Below are 16,716 nucleotides of genomic sequence, written 5' to 3'. Positions count from 1 at the left end.
GTGCTGAAACTGTGGGGTCTTTCCCCTATTTTGTGCTGTCTACAGATTGGAAGGGATGACATTGTAAAATATGTATATTTTATTTTTCACTGATTACTGTTGAATGGAATAGACCTCAATGTTAGTTTATCATTTTTTTAGCCACATGCTAAAAATGAAGAAAAAAATGTTTATCAAATGGAAAGAGGGAGGCATATCTAAAGAATATAATGGTATCTGCAGAACCTGCAGGGCACGAATCAGATAACTAAAGCTGACAATGAGATAGGGCTTGCAAGAGACGTCAAAAGGAATAAAAAAAGGATTTTGGGGATATGTCAAAAGTAAAAAGAAAAGTCAAAGATGCTATAGGATTTTTACAGGATGAAAATGATCAAATGGTAAGAAAGGATGTTGAGAAGGTGAACTTTTAATTTCCTATTTTGCATCTGTTTTTTCTCTCAGGAAGGAAATGTAGCATAAACTGATCTTCACTGTCATATTAAAGGAATAGAAGAATCCAGGATATCTATAAACAGATAGTGAGGAAACACTTAGCTAACATAAATGAATTCAAGTCTCCAGGTCCAGATGAATTACACCCCAGAGTACTGAAGGAGATCGCAGAAGAAATTTTTGAACCACTCTCCATAATCTTTGAAAATTTTTGGAGAACAGGAGAAGTCCCAGAAGACTGGAGAAGAGCAAATATTGTTCCTATCTTCAAAAAGGGGAAGAAGATTGACCCAGGGAACTATAGGCCAGTGAGTCTGACTTCCATACCAGGAAAGACCTTTGAACAAATTATTAAACAACATGCATGAAAGTACCTGGATAAGAATGAATTGATTAACCAGAGCCAGCATGGGTTTGTAACTAATAAGTCATGTCAGACTAACTTACCGTATATACCCGAGAATAAGCCGACCCGAGAATAAGCCGACCCCCCTAATTTTGCCACAAAAAAACTGGGAAAAGTTAATCACTCGAGTATAAGCCTAAGGTGGAAAATGCAGCAGCTACCGGTAAATTTCAAAAATAAAAATAGGTACCAATAAAAGTAAAATTAATTGAGATATCAGTAGGTTAAGTGTTTTTGAATATCCATATTGAATCTGGAGCTCCATTTAATGCTTCATACAGTAAATGATGGGTTCCATAAGATGCTCCATACAAAATACGCCCCATAAGATGCTCCATACAGTTCATGATGGGCCCCATAAGTTGCTCCATATTAAAACACGCCCCACATAATGCTGCACAAAGGTTAATAATGGCCCCATAGAGACATTTGCCCAATATAATGCTGCACAAACGTTGATTATGGCCCCATAAGATGCTCCATACAGACAATTGCCCGATACAATGCTGCACAAATGCTGATTATGGCCCCATAAGATGCTCCATAGAGACATTTGCCCCATATAATGCAGCACAAATGGTGATTATGGCCCCATAAGATGCGCCATAAAGATATTTGCCCCATATAATGCTCCATAAATGGTGATTATTGCCCCATAAGATGCTCCATAAAGATGTTTGCCCCATATAGTGCTCCACAAATGGTGATTATGGCCCCATAAGATGCTCCATTAAGATATTTGCCCCATATAATGCTCCACAAATGGCGATTATGGCCCCATAAGATGCTCCATAAAGATGTTTGCCCCATATAATGCAGCACAAATGGTGATTATGGCCCCATAAGATGCTCCATTAAGATATTTGCACCATATAATGCTCCACAAATGGTGATTATGGGCCCCATAAGATGCTCCATAAAGATATTTGCCCCATATAGTGCTCCACAAATGGTGATTATGGCCCCATAAGATGCTCCATTAAGATATTTGCCCCATATAATGCTCCACAAATGGCGATTATGGCCCCATAAGATGCTCCATAGACATATTTGCCCCATATGCTGTTGCTACGATTAAAAAAATAAATAAAAAAAATGACATACTCACCTCTCGTCGCTCAGGCCCCCGTCACTTGCAATATTCACCTGTCCTCGCTCCGGGCGCCGCTCCGTCTTCAGCGTCCTCTGCACTAACGTTCAGGCAGAGGGTGCGGACTAACCACGTCATCACGCCCTCTGACCTGAGCGTCACTGCAGAGGACGCGGAAGACGGAGCGGCGCCCGGAACGAGGACAGGTGAATATCACGCAGTGCTCCCCCTCCCCATTATACTCACCTGCTCCCGGCGCGGTCCCTGCACATCCCTGGTTCTTCGGGCGCTGACAGCTTCTTCCAGCGTTGAGCGGTCACCGTTACCGCTCATTACAGTAATGAATATGCGGCTCCACCCCTATGGGAGTGGAGTCGGGTCCATATTCATTACTGTAATGAGCGGTACCATGTGACTGCTCAACGCTGGAAGAAGCTATCAGCGCCCGGAGAAGCAGGGACCTCGCCAGGAGCAGGTGAGTATGTCACAATCGCCCCTCCCCCGCCGACCCCCCTGGGAAAATGATTCACGTATAAGCCGAGAGGGGCACTTTCAGCCTAATAAAATGGGCTGAAAATCTCGGCTTATACTCGAGTATATACGGTAATTTCCTTCTATGACAGAATCACTGACTGGGTGGATCAGGGAAATGCTGTATAGTATATCTTGACTTCAGCAAAGCATTTGAAGTATCTCACCCCATTCTAAAAGAAAAAATGACTAAGTATGGAATGGACAAGGCAACTGTTAGGTGGATTCATAACTGGCTTAGTGATCAGACCCAAAGAGTGGTTGTAAATGGCTGAACATCCAGTTGGAAGAATGTCTCAAGTGGGCTACCACAGGGCTCTGTCTTGGGCGCTGTATTGTTCAACATATTTATCAATGATTTAGATGAAGGAATTGAGGATACACTGACTAAATTTGCTGATGACACAAAGCTAGGAGGGATAGCTAATACTAGAGAAGAGAGAGAGAGGATTCAAAAATGTATAAATAAACTGGAGCAGTGGGCAGCAACTAACAGAATGGTTTTTAACAAGGAAAAATGCAAAGTGCTGCATCTGGGTAATAAAAATGAAAAAAGCATATACAGATCTGAAGGAATAGGGCTAAGCTACAGCACATGTGGAAAAGACTTGGGTATACTAATAGATCACAGACTGAACATGAGTCAACAGCGTGATGCAGCAGCAAAAAAAGCAAATACAATTCTGGGATGTATTAACAGAAGCATACAGTCTAGATCACGTGAAGTAATTATCCCCCTCTACTCCTCTTTGGTCAGACCTCATCTGGAATACTGTGTCCAGTTTTGTGCACCACATTTTAAAAAAGACATCAACAAACTGGAGCAAGTTCAGAGAAGAGCGACCAGAATGGTGACTGGTCTGCAAATTATGTTCTATTAAGAACGTTTAGCTTGCAAAAAAGAAGGCTGAGAGGAGACTTAATAGCTGTCTACAAATATCTCAAGGGCTGTCACATTGTAGAAGGATCATCTTTATTCTCATTTGCACAAGGAAAGACTAGAAGTAATGGGATGAAACTGAATGGGAGGAGACACATTAGATATTAGAATTTTGTTTTTGACAGTTAGGGTGATCAATGAGTGGAACAGGCTGCCACGAGAGGTGGTGAGTTCTCCTTCAATGGAAGTCTTCAAACAGAGGCTGGACAGACATCTGTCTGGTATGATTTAGTGAATCCTGCTTTGAGCAGGGGGTTGGACCAGATGACCCAGGAGGTCCCTTCTAACTCTAACATTCTATGATTCTATGACTTTTTAACCCTATTAAAGCTATGAAAGGACAAACTCTGCTGTAGCCTTCAACAGCACAAAGCGAACATGTCCTTCATCCTTATCAGGCGGGATGGTGTGAGCCATGCTCTCCTCTAGTGCAAAGAAAAGGACTTAGTATGAATATTAAGAAAAAGCACTTGCAAATCGGCAAGGAAAAAAATAAGCAGCATGAGATTCCAGAAAGATTTGTCACTTTGCTGGTACTGTAAAATACTGTGGTAAAAATGCAAAGGGATAAAAGAACGTGGCAAAATGCCAACTAAATTACTATAGAAATACAGTCAGTATTGCACTTCAAACTGCACCGTTTGTTATTGTAACCGCACAAACATTACTGCAGGCCTCGGCTGCTTTATGGCTAGGTGATATCTTTGCATGAACATTTGCATAAACGTCTTTCAGGCTGTCTACTGTGACTTTATTATTATTTATTTATATAGCACTATTAATTCCATGGTGCTGTACATGAGAAGGGGTTACATCAAAATACAAATATCACTTACAGTAAACAAAACTAACAATGACAGACTGATACAGAGGGAAGAGGACCCTGCCCTCGCGGGCTTACATTCTACAGGATGGTGGGGAAGGAGACAGTAGGTCGAGGGTTGCTGTAGCTAGACTTGAGAGAATGCACAGCAACAGCTGAATTAGGTGCTGGACAGATGTAGCAGATCTGAGCCGTCGCATGAAATCACATACTATCTACATCTTGTGGCACAAAGTAACAAAACTGCCAGCTTGCTTTACTACAGCTCCTACACAGAATCCCTGTCGGCATCTGTCACCTCTGCACTTTCCCTTTCACACCTGGAGCAGAGGATAAAGGAGGACCCGCCGGCCAGAGATGTATGCGAGAGCCCAGCGCTGGAGCGGAGGGGTGGCTGGCAGACCGAACCACATGTCTCCTACCCTGCACTGATCAGACAGGTCAGTATCCTGCAGGGAGAGGCCATCGCTGTGATTTACGTGACCGGGGAGGAGCAGCTTTCTGACCACACTCCCACGTCAGACTGCATGGTAAGGGCTGCCTCTGGACACACACACTTTTCAGTAAGATTTTTATTGCCAAGAAGTGCATCTTACACTCCAAACAAATACAGTATGCAGTCCATAGAGCTCTTGATGTGAAGGTTTACCTACACACTATTGGCCTCAGAACTGTCTAAGGGTACTGTCACACTAAACGATTTACCAACGATCACGACCAGCGATACGACCTGGACGTGATCGTTGGTAAGTGGTTGTGTGGTCGCTGGGGAGCTGTCACACAGTCAGCTCTCCAGCGACCAACGATGCCGAAGTCCCCGGGTAACCAGGGTAAACATCGGGTTACTAAGCGCAGGGCCGCGCTTAGTAACCCGATGTTTACCCTGGTTACCAGCGTAAAAGTAAAAAAAACCAAACCGTACATACTCACATTCCGGTGTCTGTCCCCCAGCGTTCAGCTTCTCTCCACTGTGTCTGCGCCAGCCGGAAAGCACAGGGGTGACGTCACTGCGTCACCGCTGTGCTCGCTTTCTGGCTGGCCGGCGATCACAGTGCAGAGAAGCAGAACGCCGGGGGACAGACACCGGAATGTAAGTATGTATTGTTTTTTTTTTTTTTTACTTTTACGCTGGTAACCACGGTAAACATCGGGTTACTAAGCGTGGCCCTGCGCTTAGTAACCCGATGTTTACCCTGGTTACAAGCGAACGCATCGCTGGATCGCTGTCACACACAACGATCCAGCGATGACAGCGGGAGATCCAGCGACGAAAGAAAGTTCCAAACGATCTGCTACGATGTACGATTCTCAACAGGGTCCCTGATCGCTGCTGTGTGTCAGACACAGCGATATTGTATGGATATCGCTGGAACGTCACGGATCGTACCGTCGTAGCGATCAAAGTGCCAATGTGTGACAGTACCCTAAGACAAAGTCCTTGTTGTCCATAGTAACTAATCAATGATCAGTTTTAATGGTGGGACAACCAGAGAGAGATGGCAGATTAAATATGTAAGTGATTTTTTTTTTTAAATATTAATTTTAAAGCATTCCCAGCCTTCATAAAAATATAAAGATCATGGACAACCCGTTTAAGGTGGCTTTACAAGTCTGCATTACCTAGTCTGTGTACAGAGTGTGATGTGCAGACCAGCCGGGGGTCTTGTTTAGTATGGGTTAGGAGATCTATGACCGCCGTCTGTATACGGTGCCTGAAACTCAAATGTGTGGAGTTGGCCTAAATGTACAATGAGATACATGTGAGGTACTCACTTTGGCCGTTAGGATCATGAGGCAGAATTTCTGGACAGCCGGCATCCTCACTATGCTCAGCAGTAAGCCATACGCCTCTTTCACACTTTCCGTCTCTTCTCTGCTAACTCTGTTACTTGTGTGTTCCTTCTTCAGCACCGCCACTAAGGTTGTGGTGACGAGAAATACTGCTCCCCAGAAGAACAGGAAGTCTGCAAGACCAGAAGCAAGGATTATACATCTGCTACCATAATCCCGGATATAACACCGAGCAGTCAGAGGACAGGACAAGAAGTGCAGTCAGAAGCAGAAGAGGAATCGCTTACATGGCATTACAATGCATGGATAAGTCATACTGCCTGAAAGGGGCTAGCCACCTTTGGGGGAGATTTGTTTACCTAAATGTATGTATTTGGGGATAAAAATCACTTTATACAATTGGGTTGTTGCACTGTTTTGCTTTTACAGTCACTTTGTTTCCTTCACATACAATGTTGATGTGATCCATGGTCATAAATCAGTTGAGGAGTTCAGAAAAAAGACACACAAAAGAGATACATACTCCCCCATCATAGCCAGCTGACAGATTCTCAGTTACCTCATTCTGCAGCCAGCACTAGACAGTGCAATACAGATGTTATAGAAGGCAATTAATCTTAGCCCCAAACACAAGCATTTTGTCCCTAAAGGTAGAAAACCCCTTTAACGTTCTCAGTCTACATAAAGGCTAAGCAGAAATAGCCATCGTGAATAATCTAATATTCATTTATTGTCCAGAATCGCCATCACTTTAACACCCAGGTTCACACTAGTGTATAACTGGAGTAGTAGAGTGCTGTGCAGTATTTCCCAAGTGGACGAGCAAGTTGTCAAATCAGAATAGGTGTCTTAGTTTTTTACAGGAATTGTCCAACTGGACGACCACTACTTAATCACTTCAGGGCTCAGTCGACAATAAAAACAATGTATTTTCACCTCCGCAGCTGCCCTGCTCCAGCGATGTCGGCAGGGCAGTTCCCGGTGGGTAACATGACATTACCTGCATTGGTCACAACACCACAATCTATAGGCCACTGCTGCTCTAGATGGAATATCGATGAGCTGCAGCCGAACAGCCACCTCTGATTGCCTGCAGCGGTCAAGTCACACCAAGAGCTAGTGCCAAAATTGTTGAAATGACACAGTCGCGGGAGGAGAGTATAGATTTTTTATATCTTCTGTGGGGCCCTGAATTTATTAATCAGTGTTTGTCCAGTAGTGGACAACCCCTTTCAATTCTGAAAACTTCAAATAAATAATCGCTAAAATCCAAAGACTTACTAATGAATACATTTTGTTTTACATGTGTCCTGCATTATAAAGGCTCACCTAAAGTAAATGACAGTGAATTTTCAGGTCTGACTACAGGTGAACTGGAAAAAGGATTCATGTCTGTACTAAATAAAGATTAATGGTCATGCAAAAAAAATGTAGTATAGCTTTACCATATAAATTGCATTTTAATTCCCCACAATATTCAAGAGTCCTGCTTACCATAATAATGGAACCATTTATTCCTGGAAACCAGTGTTAGGACGAGTTCACACTCATAGTGTGTGCCTGTGCAGGAGCGGTCAGACATCTGAACCGGACCGCCTCGTCCATGATCGCACACTATGATTTTATTCCCCAGGCAGACCTCATGTCCACTAACACATTGACTAATAATAGTTATCCTGATGTTCCTGTGCCATCTTTTTTGCACACCCACAGCACACTGACCCAAAATTTGTGTCTGAAAGGTAATCTGTCAGCAGGTTTGTGTGTTTTACTAGCAAGAGATTTTTACATCCTGACTAGGTCTCACATGCAGGCCAGTCCAGCTGATCTGACAATGGACACTGGAAGCTGCCAGTGGTGTGGTGATACCCCAGTAAGTGGCATAGCTGGAATCAGGCTCTCAGATTACATATATGAAGGAAGACCTGGACAGGTAAGCACTGCAGTCCCTTTGTGCTGTATTATTTCTTGAATTTTTGGAGGATTTTTAGTCTCTCTTTTTTGTGGTTTTTCTATGAAGTTTTTCTCAGATTGCATAGCAAAAACTTACTGACAGATTCCCTTTAAGGCCTTGTTCCTTTGTGTTGCTGCATCACAAGACCGATAACATCAGTTTTTCACAGACAGGTTCTGTGTATTTTCATAAATAGAACTCGTAGCTGTTAGGCTATGTTCACACGTTCAGGATTTCCATCCTTTTTTTTTCCTGACTGAAACTGCAGGTCTCTGCAGAAAACGCAGGTGCGTTTTTTGGTGCGTTTTTGGTGCGTTTTTTAGTGCGTTTTTTAGTGCGTTTTTTGATGCAGTTTTGTCTGCAGATTGTCTGTGTTTGACAGAAATAAAGTTTACTGCAGTGGGGGGGGGGGAAAAAAAAAAAAGAAATGATGTCATTTCCTTGTCCAACCCTTTTCTTCTTCCATCCTCCATTTTGGGACTAAACACCAAAATGAGTGGACGTGTTTTGAATGACAGCGCTCCGCGTTTTGCGCCGCATGCGTCACTGCAGCGCACGCATCCGGGCGCAGAGGACGCAGCAAGTTGCATTTTTGCTGCGTCCAAAATCAATCAAAAAAAGGACGCATGCGGTGCAAAACGCAGCGTTGTGCATGCGTTTTGCTGCGTTTTACTTTGCGTTGTGTGTTGCGGCGCCGACGCTGCGGCGCACAACGCAAATGTGAACATAGCCTAAGTGCCACGTATTTCAGTGCCACGTGCCACGTGCCACGTATTTCAGTGCCACGTGCCACGTATTTAAGTGCCACGTGCCACGTATTTCAGTGCCACGTGCCACGTATTTAAGTGCCACGTGCCACGTATTTCAGTGCCACGTATTTCAGTGCCACGTATTTCAGTGCCACGTATTTCAGTGCCACGTGCCACGTATTTCAGTGCCACGTGCCACGTATTTCAGTGCCACGTGCCACGTATTTCAGTGCCATGTGCCACGTATTTCAGTGCCACGTGCCACGTATTTCAGTGCCACGTGCCACGTATTTCAGTGCCACGTATTTCAGTGCCACGTATTTCAGTGCCACGTGCCACGTATTTCAGTGCCACGTGCCACGTATTTCAGTGCCACGTGCCACGTATTTCAGTGCCACGTGCCACGTATTTCAGTGCCACGTGCCACAATATAAGTGCCACGTGCCACGTATTTCAGTGCCACGTATTTCAGTGCCACGTATCACGTATAAGTGACACGTGCCACGTATTTAAGTGACACGTATCACGTATTTAAGTGACACGTATAAGTGACACGTGTCACGTATTTAAGTGACACGTATCACGTATAAGTGACACGTGTCACGTATTTAAGTGACACGTATCACGTATAAGTGACACGTGTCACGTATTTAAGTGCCACGTATCCCACGAAGATTTTCCATGGAGAACAGACACATCCAGAGATATGTCTGCTCTCCACGGCTGCAGCAACACACTGACAGGAGCCATAGTTCCTGTCGGTGTGTCACTGCGCATGCGCGAGCGAGTTAACCGGCGGTCATTGACCCCGGCTCTCTCGCTTAACGGCAGTGCTGCGTGGGAAAGTTCAACGCAGCTGTACTGCCGTTAACCGAGACGCCGGAGTCATTGAACTCCGGAACAGTACGCGATACACTGCTAGGAGCTTAGCTCCTGGCAGTGTATCGCCGGAGAGCAGCCGATCGGCGTGGGACACTCGTTTTATGGATTCTGCGGACAGGGAGTATGGATTTGATTTTTTATTTTGTGATTTTTTCCTGGAGGATCGAGGGCTTCGCCTACAAGTGTGCTGTTGGTGAGTATATACTCTGTGTTATGTGTTGTATGTACTGTGTGTCATGTATGTGTATTGTGTGTGTTTTGTGTAACTTTACCATTGTGCTAAGTCGCCGGACACAGGGACAACTCTCCATCCTAATACCGGATGGGAGTAGTAGTCCCATACGGCGACTTGGCACAATGGAGGCACTATCGTCGCATGGGGACACACAGACATACCAGATCAATCAGACGCCCGACATCGATCCCCATGCGACGGTATGCCTCCATGATGACATGACAGTCTTCAGGAACGACACTCCGCCCACGCACTTCCGGCCCCGCACTTCCGCCGGCTTCCCCGCACTTCCTGCAGCTGCGGTTCTGCACATCAAACCGCAGTAAAACCCGCAGATATATTTTTGATCTGCGTGTTTTACTGCGATTTTGACCTCACAATGGAGGTCTATGGGTGCAGAACCGCTGCGGTTCAGGAAGAAGAATTGACATGCTCCTTCTTTTTTCCGGGAGCTATTCAGCGCGGCTTTTTTTTTAAATTTCCGGACCATGTGCACAGTGTGTCCTGTTTTCCATAGGGTACAGTGTACTGTACCCTGCATGGAAAACAGCTGCGGAACCGCAGCGGCAAAACCGCCGCGGTTCCGCGGTAAAAAACGCACTGTGTGAACATGGCCTAAGACATGTCCCATTCTGGTATGATTCATAGATCAAAATTTCCCATACAAGTGTATGGGTCCATGGGGGGGAGGGGGGAACCAGGAAGCACTTGGTTGCCATCCATGTGATATCCATTTTTCAAAGACTGGTATGAGAAGCTTAACCCCTTAACATCTGCAGATACGCCTTTTAACTGTGCTGAGAAATAAGTGTATAGCGCCCCCCAGAGTCGGGATTTCTTCAGGGTCTCGGCTACCGGGGGTAGCTGAGACCCCGAAGAACATGATTCGTGATGGTTTATACCGACCCAAGTGTTGCGATCGCCATTATTAACGAAATAACAGTGACCGCAAAAACAAAAGTCCAATTTTGTATTTAATTTCTCTCTCCTCTGATGTACCTCCGTTTTCCCTGCATCCCTCCTGTGAAGTCCCCCGGGCTGCCGGTGTCTGGGAGAAAATGGCGGGCGCATGTGTAGTGCGCCCGCCGAGATCTGCCGGCCGGCACCAATAAGAAATTTTTCCTATTGGTTCATTTTCATCACTGTGATCAAAATAAAAAAAAAAATAGTAAAGCAAACTCCCCCTTTATCACCCCCCTTAGTTAGGTAAAAATAATTTAAAAAAAGTATTTATTTCCATTTTTCCATCAGGATTAGGGTTGAGCTAAACTTAGGGGTTTGGTTATGGTTTGAAGTACGTTTAGGGTTGGAATTAGGGTTAGGGGTGTGTTGGGGTTAGGGTTATGGTTAGGGGTGTGCTGGGGTTAGGGTTGGAGTTAGATTTTGGGGGGGGGGGGGGGGGATTCCACTGTTTAGGTACATCGGGGTGGGGTCGCCAAACGCAACATGGGTCCACCATTGATTTCAGCCAGTTTTGCGTTCAAAAAGTTTGAACGGTGCTCCCTCCCTTCTGAGCCCTGCCATGCACCCAAACAGTGGCTTTCCCCCCACATATGGGGTATCCGTGTACTCAGGAGAAAATGCACAACAAATTTTATGTTCCATTTTCTCCTGATACCCTTGTGAAAATAAAAAAAGTTTGGTTCCAAAGTAAATTTTTTGTGAAAAAAGTAAAATGTTCATTTTTTTCCTTCCACATTGCTTTAGTTCTCGTGAAGCACCTGAAGGGTTAATAAGCTTCTTTAATATGGTTTTGTGCACCTTGAGGGGTGATATTTTTAGAATGGTGTCACTTTTGGGTATTTTCTGTTATATTGACCCCCCAAACTCACTTCAAATGTGAGGTGGTCCCTAAAACAAATGGTTTTGTAAATTTTGTTGGAAAAAATGCGAAATCGCTGGTCAAATTTTCACCCTTAGGTTAAAAAATAAGTAAAAAAACGTAAAAAAACGTTTCCTTTGGAAGGGAAAGTGAGAGATGCCCACAGTGTGTACATTTTCATAGTATATAGGATAGACAAAATACATAAAGCACATATAAAGATACCGCTGGATATAAGATATGCTTACCGGATTGCTGTGGAAATATAGAACGTACCATAGGCAGCGCATATCTTGCACTGCCTATGGTACGTTCTATATTTCCACAGCAGTATTATCCTATATAATATGAAAATATACACACTGTAGGCATCTCTCACATATACACAATGTGGGCATCTCTCACTTTCCCTTCTAAAGGAAACCTTTTTTTACGTTTGTTTACTTATTTTTTCTAGAGTTTTTTCAAAAGGTTTTTTCATTTTTACCTCCAATAACCCACATGCTGCATAATTATAATTATTTCTATAGGTGTTGCAGTTATCTACAGGGACATTGCACTTGTTGCATGGAATCTATTGTTTTAAAAAATTACGTATTTTTTCACATATTATGGAATCTTTATATGTGATAGCTATCTTCAGTGATATTGCACTTATTGTAATTTATCCATATTCTCATGAAATTACGTATTTTTTATATGTGTTATGGCTACTGTTAGTGACATTTCACTGGATCTATCAAATTTATATTCTCATCGAATGTGCGTCTTATGAAACCACCAATAATGTTTAAAAAATTTTTTTTTTCTCTAGTGCATTTGTGCTTTAAATACATTTCATATACTACCGTTTATCATGTATGGCTACCTAAAGCCCCCGTCTCACTAAGCGAGATCGCTAGCGAGATTGCTGCTGAGTCACAAATTTTGTGACGCAACAGCGACCTCAGTTGCAATCTCGCTATGTGTGACACGTAGCAGCGACCAGGCCCCTGCTGTGAGATCGCTGGTTGTGTCGGAATGGCCTGGACCTTTTTTTGATCGTTGAGGTCCCGCTGGGTAGCACACATCGCTGTGTTTGACACCTTACCAACGACCTCGTTGACGACTCAGACACTGAATCGTCATAATAGCTCCCATGTGAGATCGTTGTACAGGTCGCTACAGGTCGCTGGTGAGATGTCAAACAGTGAGATCGCAGCTGCGATCGTTGGAAGATCTCACTGTTTGACATCTCACCAGCGACCACATAGCGACGCAGCAACGATCCCTGACAGGTCGTATCGTTGTCGGGATCGCTTTAGCGTCGCTAAGTGTGACGGGGCCTTAATGTGACGCTGTATGGAAATCTCTTTTGTAACATGATTGGTTTATATGTTGACTCATTTGTTTTGTTTTCAATCCCAGTCTGATGAAGGTCCAATTGTTGGGCCGAAACGTTATGAATCTTGGGATTGCGTTATCTAAATAAACCTTATTGCAGATATTTGAGTGCCGGATTTTTTTGATCTCATGCTAGGAAGTTATAAGGGTTAAAATTTGACCAGTGAGTTCTCATTTTTACAGCAAAATTTACAAAACCTTTTTTTTTTAGGGAACACCTAACATTTGAAGTCAGTTTGAGGGGTCTATATGGCTGAAAATACCCAAAAGTGATACCATTCTAAAAACTGCACCCCTCAAGGTGCCCAAAACCACATTCAAGAAGTTTATTAACCCTTCAGGTGTTTCACAGTAGCAGAAGCAACATGGAAGGAAAAAATGAACATTTAACTTTTTAGTCACAAAAATGATCTTTTAGCAACAGTTTTTTTTTTATTTTACCAAGGGTAAAAGGAGAAACTGGACCCCGAAAGTTGTGGTCTAATTTGTCCTGAGTATGCCGAAACCCCATATGTGGGGGAAAACCACTGTTTGGGTGCACGACAGGGCTCGGAAGTGAAGGAGCGCCATTTGACTTTTTGAATGAAAAGTTGGCTCCAATCTTTAGCAGACACCATGTCGCGTTTGGATAGACCCTGTGTGCCTAAACGTTGGACCTCCCCCACAAGTGACCCCATTTTGGAAACTAGACCCCTCCAAGGAACTTATCTAGATGCATAGTGTGCACTTTGAACCTCCAGGTGCTTCACAAATTGATCTGTAAAAATGAAACAGTACTTTTTTTCACAAAAAAGTTCTTTTAGCCTCAATTTTTTCATTTTCACATGGGCAACAGGATAAAATGGATCCTAAAATTTATTGGGCAATTTCTCCTGAGTATACCGATACCTCACATGTGGGAGTAAACCACTGTTTGGGTACACGGCAAGGCTCGGAAGGGAAGGAGCGCCATTTGACTTTTTGAATGGAAAATTAGCTCCAATCGTTAGCGGTCACCATGTCGCGTTTGGAGAGCCCTTGTGTGCCTAAGCATTGGAGCTCCACCACATGAGACCCCATTTTGGAAACTAGACCCCCCAAGGAACTTATCTAGATGTGTGGTGAGCACTTTGAACCCCAAAGTGCTTCACAGAAGTTTATAACGCAGAGCCGTGAAAATAAAAAATCATTTTTGGAGGTATAAATGTATAAGAGCTATCACCTGCGCTATAATAGTGCGTTGGTAAATGAAAGTGAAAGTAAACACATGACAAATTGCTGCTCGCACTAAGGGGAAAAAAAACAAAGATATGCAAATCCAATAGTCCGGGAACAATACAGTATTGCCGGTCACAGTGGGATCCTTCGCTATGTCTTAAACAGAGAAGTACTTAGCACACATGCACTTACTGAATCAGTCTGTAGTGATGCTTTAGCGTGGCTACACTTGCTCCCAAGGGGTGTTCGGTAGTCGGTCCCGCAATAGAGTGGAGCTGGGAGGTAGTGTGAGGGCTTTCGCCAATGATACGGACTTAGCGTTCCTGGACCTCCACATGTACCGCCCAGACCGGACTCTTTCCACTTGGCACACCCTTTACCTTTATTTAAAGAGAGGTTTTGACAAAGACCAGCCTTGGTTGAAACGTTAACCTAAAAACTTACTGTCCGTCAAATCCTTTATATGCTATTGAGCACCTGGTGATGACTGTACGCACAAATAAAAGAATACTTTTTGCATAGACCTTCAAGTTTTATGTGTGCGGCCATTTTTCCATTAACATTGTGACTGTTAGTTCAGCCTGCACTTTCCGCTCCAAGAATACAGTGTGCACCACATTTTTTCAGTCTGATTGAAAGTTAAACGTCACTTTCAACAGCCAATCAGAGCGATCGTAGCCACGGGGGGGGGGGGGCGAAGCCACCCCCCTCGGGCTCAAGTACCACTCCCCCTGCCTCTGCAGGTCGGGTCAAATTTCAGTTAACCCTTTCACCCGATCTGCAGGGCCGCGATCCTGCCATGACGCCACACAGGCATCACAGGTTGGATTAGCACCGACTTTCATGACGCCTACGTGGCGTCACAGGTCAGGAAGGGGTTAAGTACCAAATTGGCTCTGTCGCTAAGGGGTTAAGAAACCTCCATCATTTTTTTTTTTCATACGAGTAAAACAGATGGCAAAAAACAGACTGACCAAACAAAGATGAAAATCACTGACTAAGCCTAGACCGTTTTTTTGCATACAAGAAAAATGAATGACGTCTGAATGAGCCCTGATTCATCTTCCCCAGATCAATAGGCGAGTCTCCTCCGCTGCTTCTGATGTCTGCAGAGCTGACGTTATGTCAACAGTGGTGCAGCCAATCAGTGAGCTCCGCGGCTCTCAGCAGCTTGTGCCGTCTACTTGAGCTGAGCCGCTGAGCTCACGATTATCTGCAGCGTTGTTTTCAGAACATCAGGAGCTACAGACAATAACAGACAGCAAGAGCAACGGTGGAGACTCAGCAGGGAAGATGAGGAAAGCACTAACAAGTTGCAGTTAGGCCGAGGGGTTTTCTGAAACTAGAAAAACACTATAATTCCCACACACTGCAACAGTGAGAGTTGTGTATGTCTGTGATCACCTCTCTCCACTGGACATGGCCTTCCTGACTTGCAGCACAAGGATAAGGAGACCCCTATGCTTCCAATAGGCGAGACCCCAATCAGACACATGGCATATAATGTGGATCTAAGGTGGGAATCCTTTGAAAACTTTTGTTCATTAGAACTTGGACAAACAATTCACATACGTAAGAACTGATAAACACTATAAGCCAGAACGAGTGTGAAAGAAAATCTACCTGGAAGTGTCACCATTCCCTTAGGCTGCGGTGTAGATCTTAAGTATTTGTTGCAAAAGTCTGCAGATTCAAGAGCTAAGAACAGAACGTTCCCCATGAAATATCCAGCCGTCTGGCCTACAGAGTTACATGTAGATGCATAGCCTACATTTTCCCTGGAGAGCATGGTCAGGGCCCAGCCGTCCACAGCAACGTCCTGAGTGGCAGCCAGAAATTCAAACAGGAAGAAAGTAGCGGTTAAAGCCAACATATCAGGTCCATGTTCTCCACCGAGAAGGTCATCGACTGTTAAGGACAGGTACATCATGAACAGCCCTATAAGGTACTGTGTAGGAACTAACCAGGATTTCCTGCGGCCAAACCTCTTGATGTACAGAGAGTCCACCAATGGTGCCCACAGCAGCTTCAGGCTGAAAGGCCAAAATACAAAGCTGAAAATGGCTTGGTCCGTGTAACTAACATTTTTACTCTGTAGGATTAAAGGAATACTACCAGCCAGTCCCAAAGGAATTCCCTGCAGAATATACAGGAAGAGCAGTAAGAGGATATTCCCCAGCTCTCCTCGGAGGCCGGAAAGTCCTCTGTGTGCAGGCACTTCTGAGTCCTGTAACAACGCCTCTCTGTCTCCTTCCTCCAGTTCATCTTGGTAGTTTTGGTTGTCACTGTTCATTCCAGAAAACTGCAAATGTTGGCGGCGCTGTCTGCTATCTTTCTGGGTGAGAGTCATTTCTGATTCTGTCTTTGGATATCTCCGTTCTGGAAATGTTAAATCTGTGGAAAGAAAGAAAGGACAAAGTCAGAAATCAGTAGTGATGAACGAATGTGCTCAGATAAGATGTTATCTGAGCATGCTCG

General features: G+C 44.2%; 1 protein-coding gene across 3 annotated transcripts in view; it reads right to left on the bottom strand.

Moving 5' to 3' along the window:
• The window catches only part of SLC33A1 (solute carrier family 33 member 1), a 44,581-nt gene that overhangs the window by 16,805 nt on the left and 11,060 nt on the right, over positions 1–16,716 (bottom strand). For all 3 annotated transcript variants that reach the window (XR_013221912.1, XM_077290702.1, XM_077290701.1), the window contains exons 2-3: positions 15,862–16,632; positions 5,999–6,189 (exon numbers count right to left, since the gene is read on the bottom strand). Coding sequence is in view for 2 of the 3 variants with exons in the window: in XM_077290702.1 (XP_077146817.1) it covers positions 5,999–6,189; positions 15,862–16,588 (918 nt within the window). In the remaining variant the exon portion in view is untranslated. The remainder of the gene's footprint in view (positions 1–5,998; positions 6,190–15,861; positions 16,633–16,716) is intronic.

Source organism: Ranitomeya variabilis, chromosome 2, assembly GCF_051348905.1.
Source record: "Ranitomeya variabilis isolate aRanVar5 chromosome 2, aRanVar5.hap1, whole genome shotgun sequence".
Classification (NCBI taxonomy): Eukaryota; Metazoa; Chordata; class Amphibia; order Anura; family Dendrobatidae; genus Ranitomeya; species Ranitomeya variabilis.
Note: the sequence above shows the minus strand (reverse complement) of the source record. Positions and strands in the feature narration are given on the sequence as shown.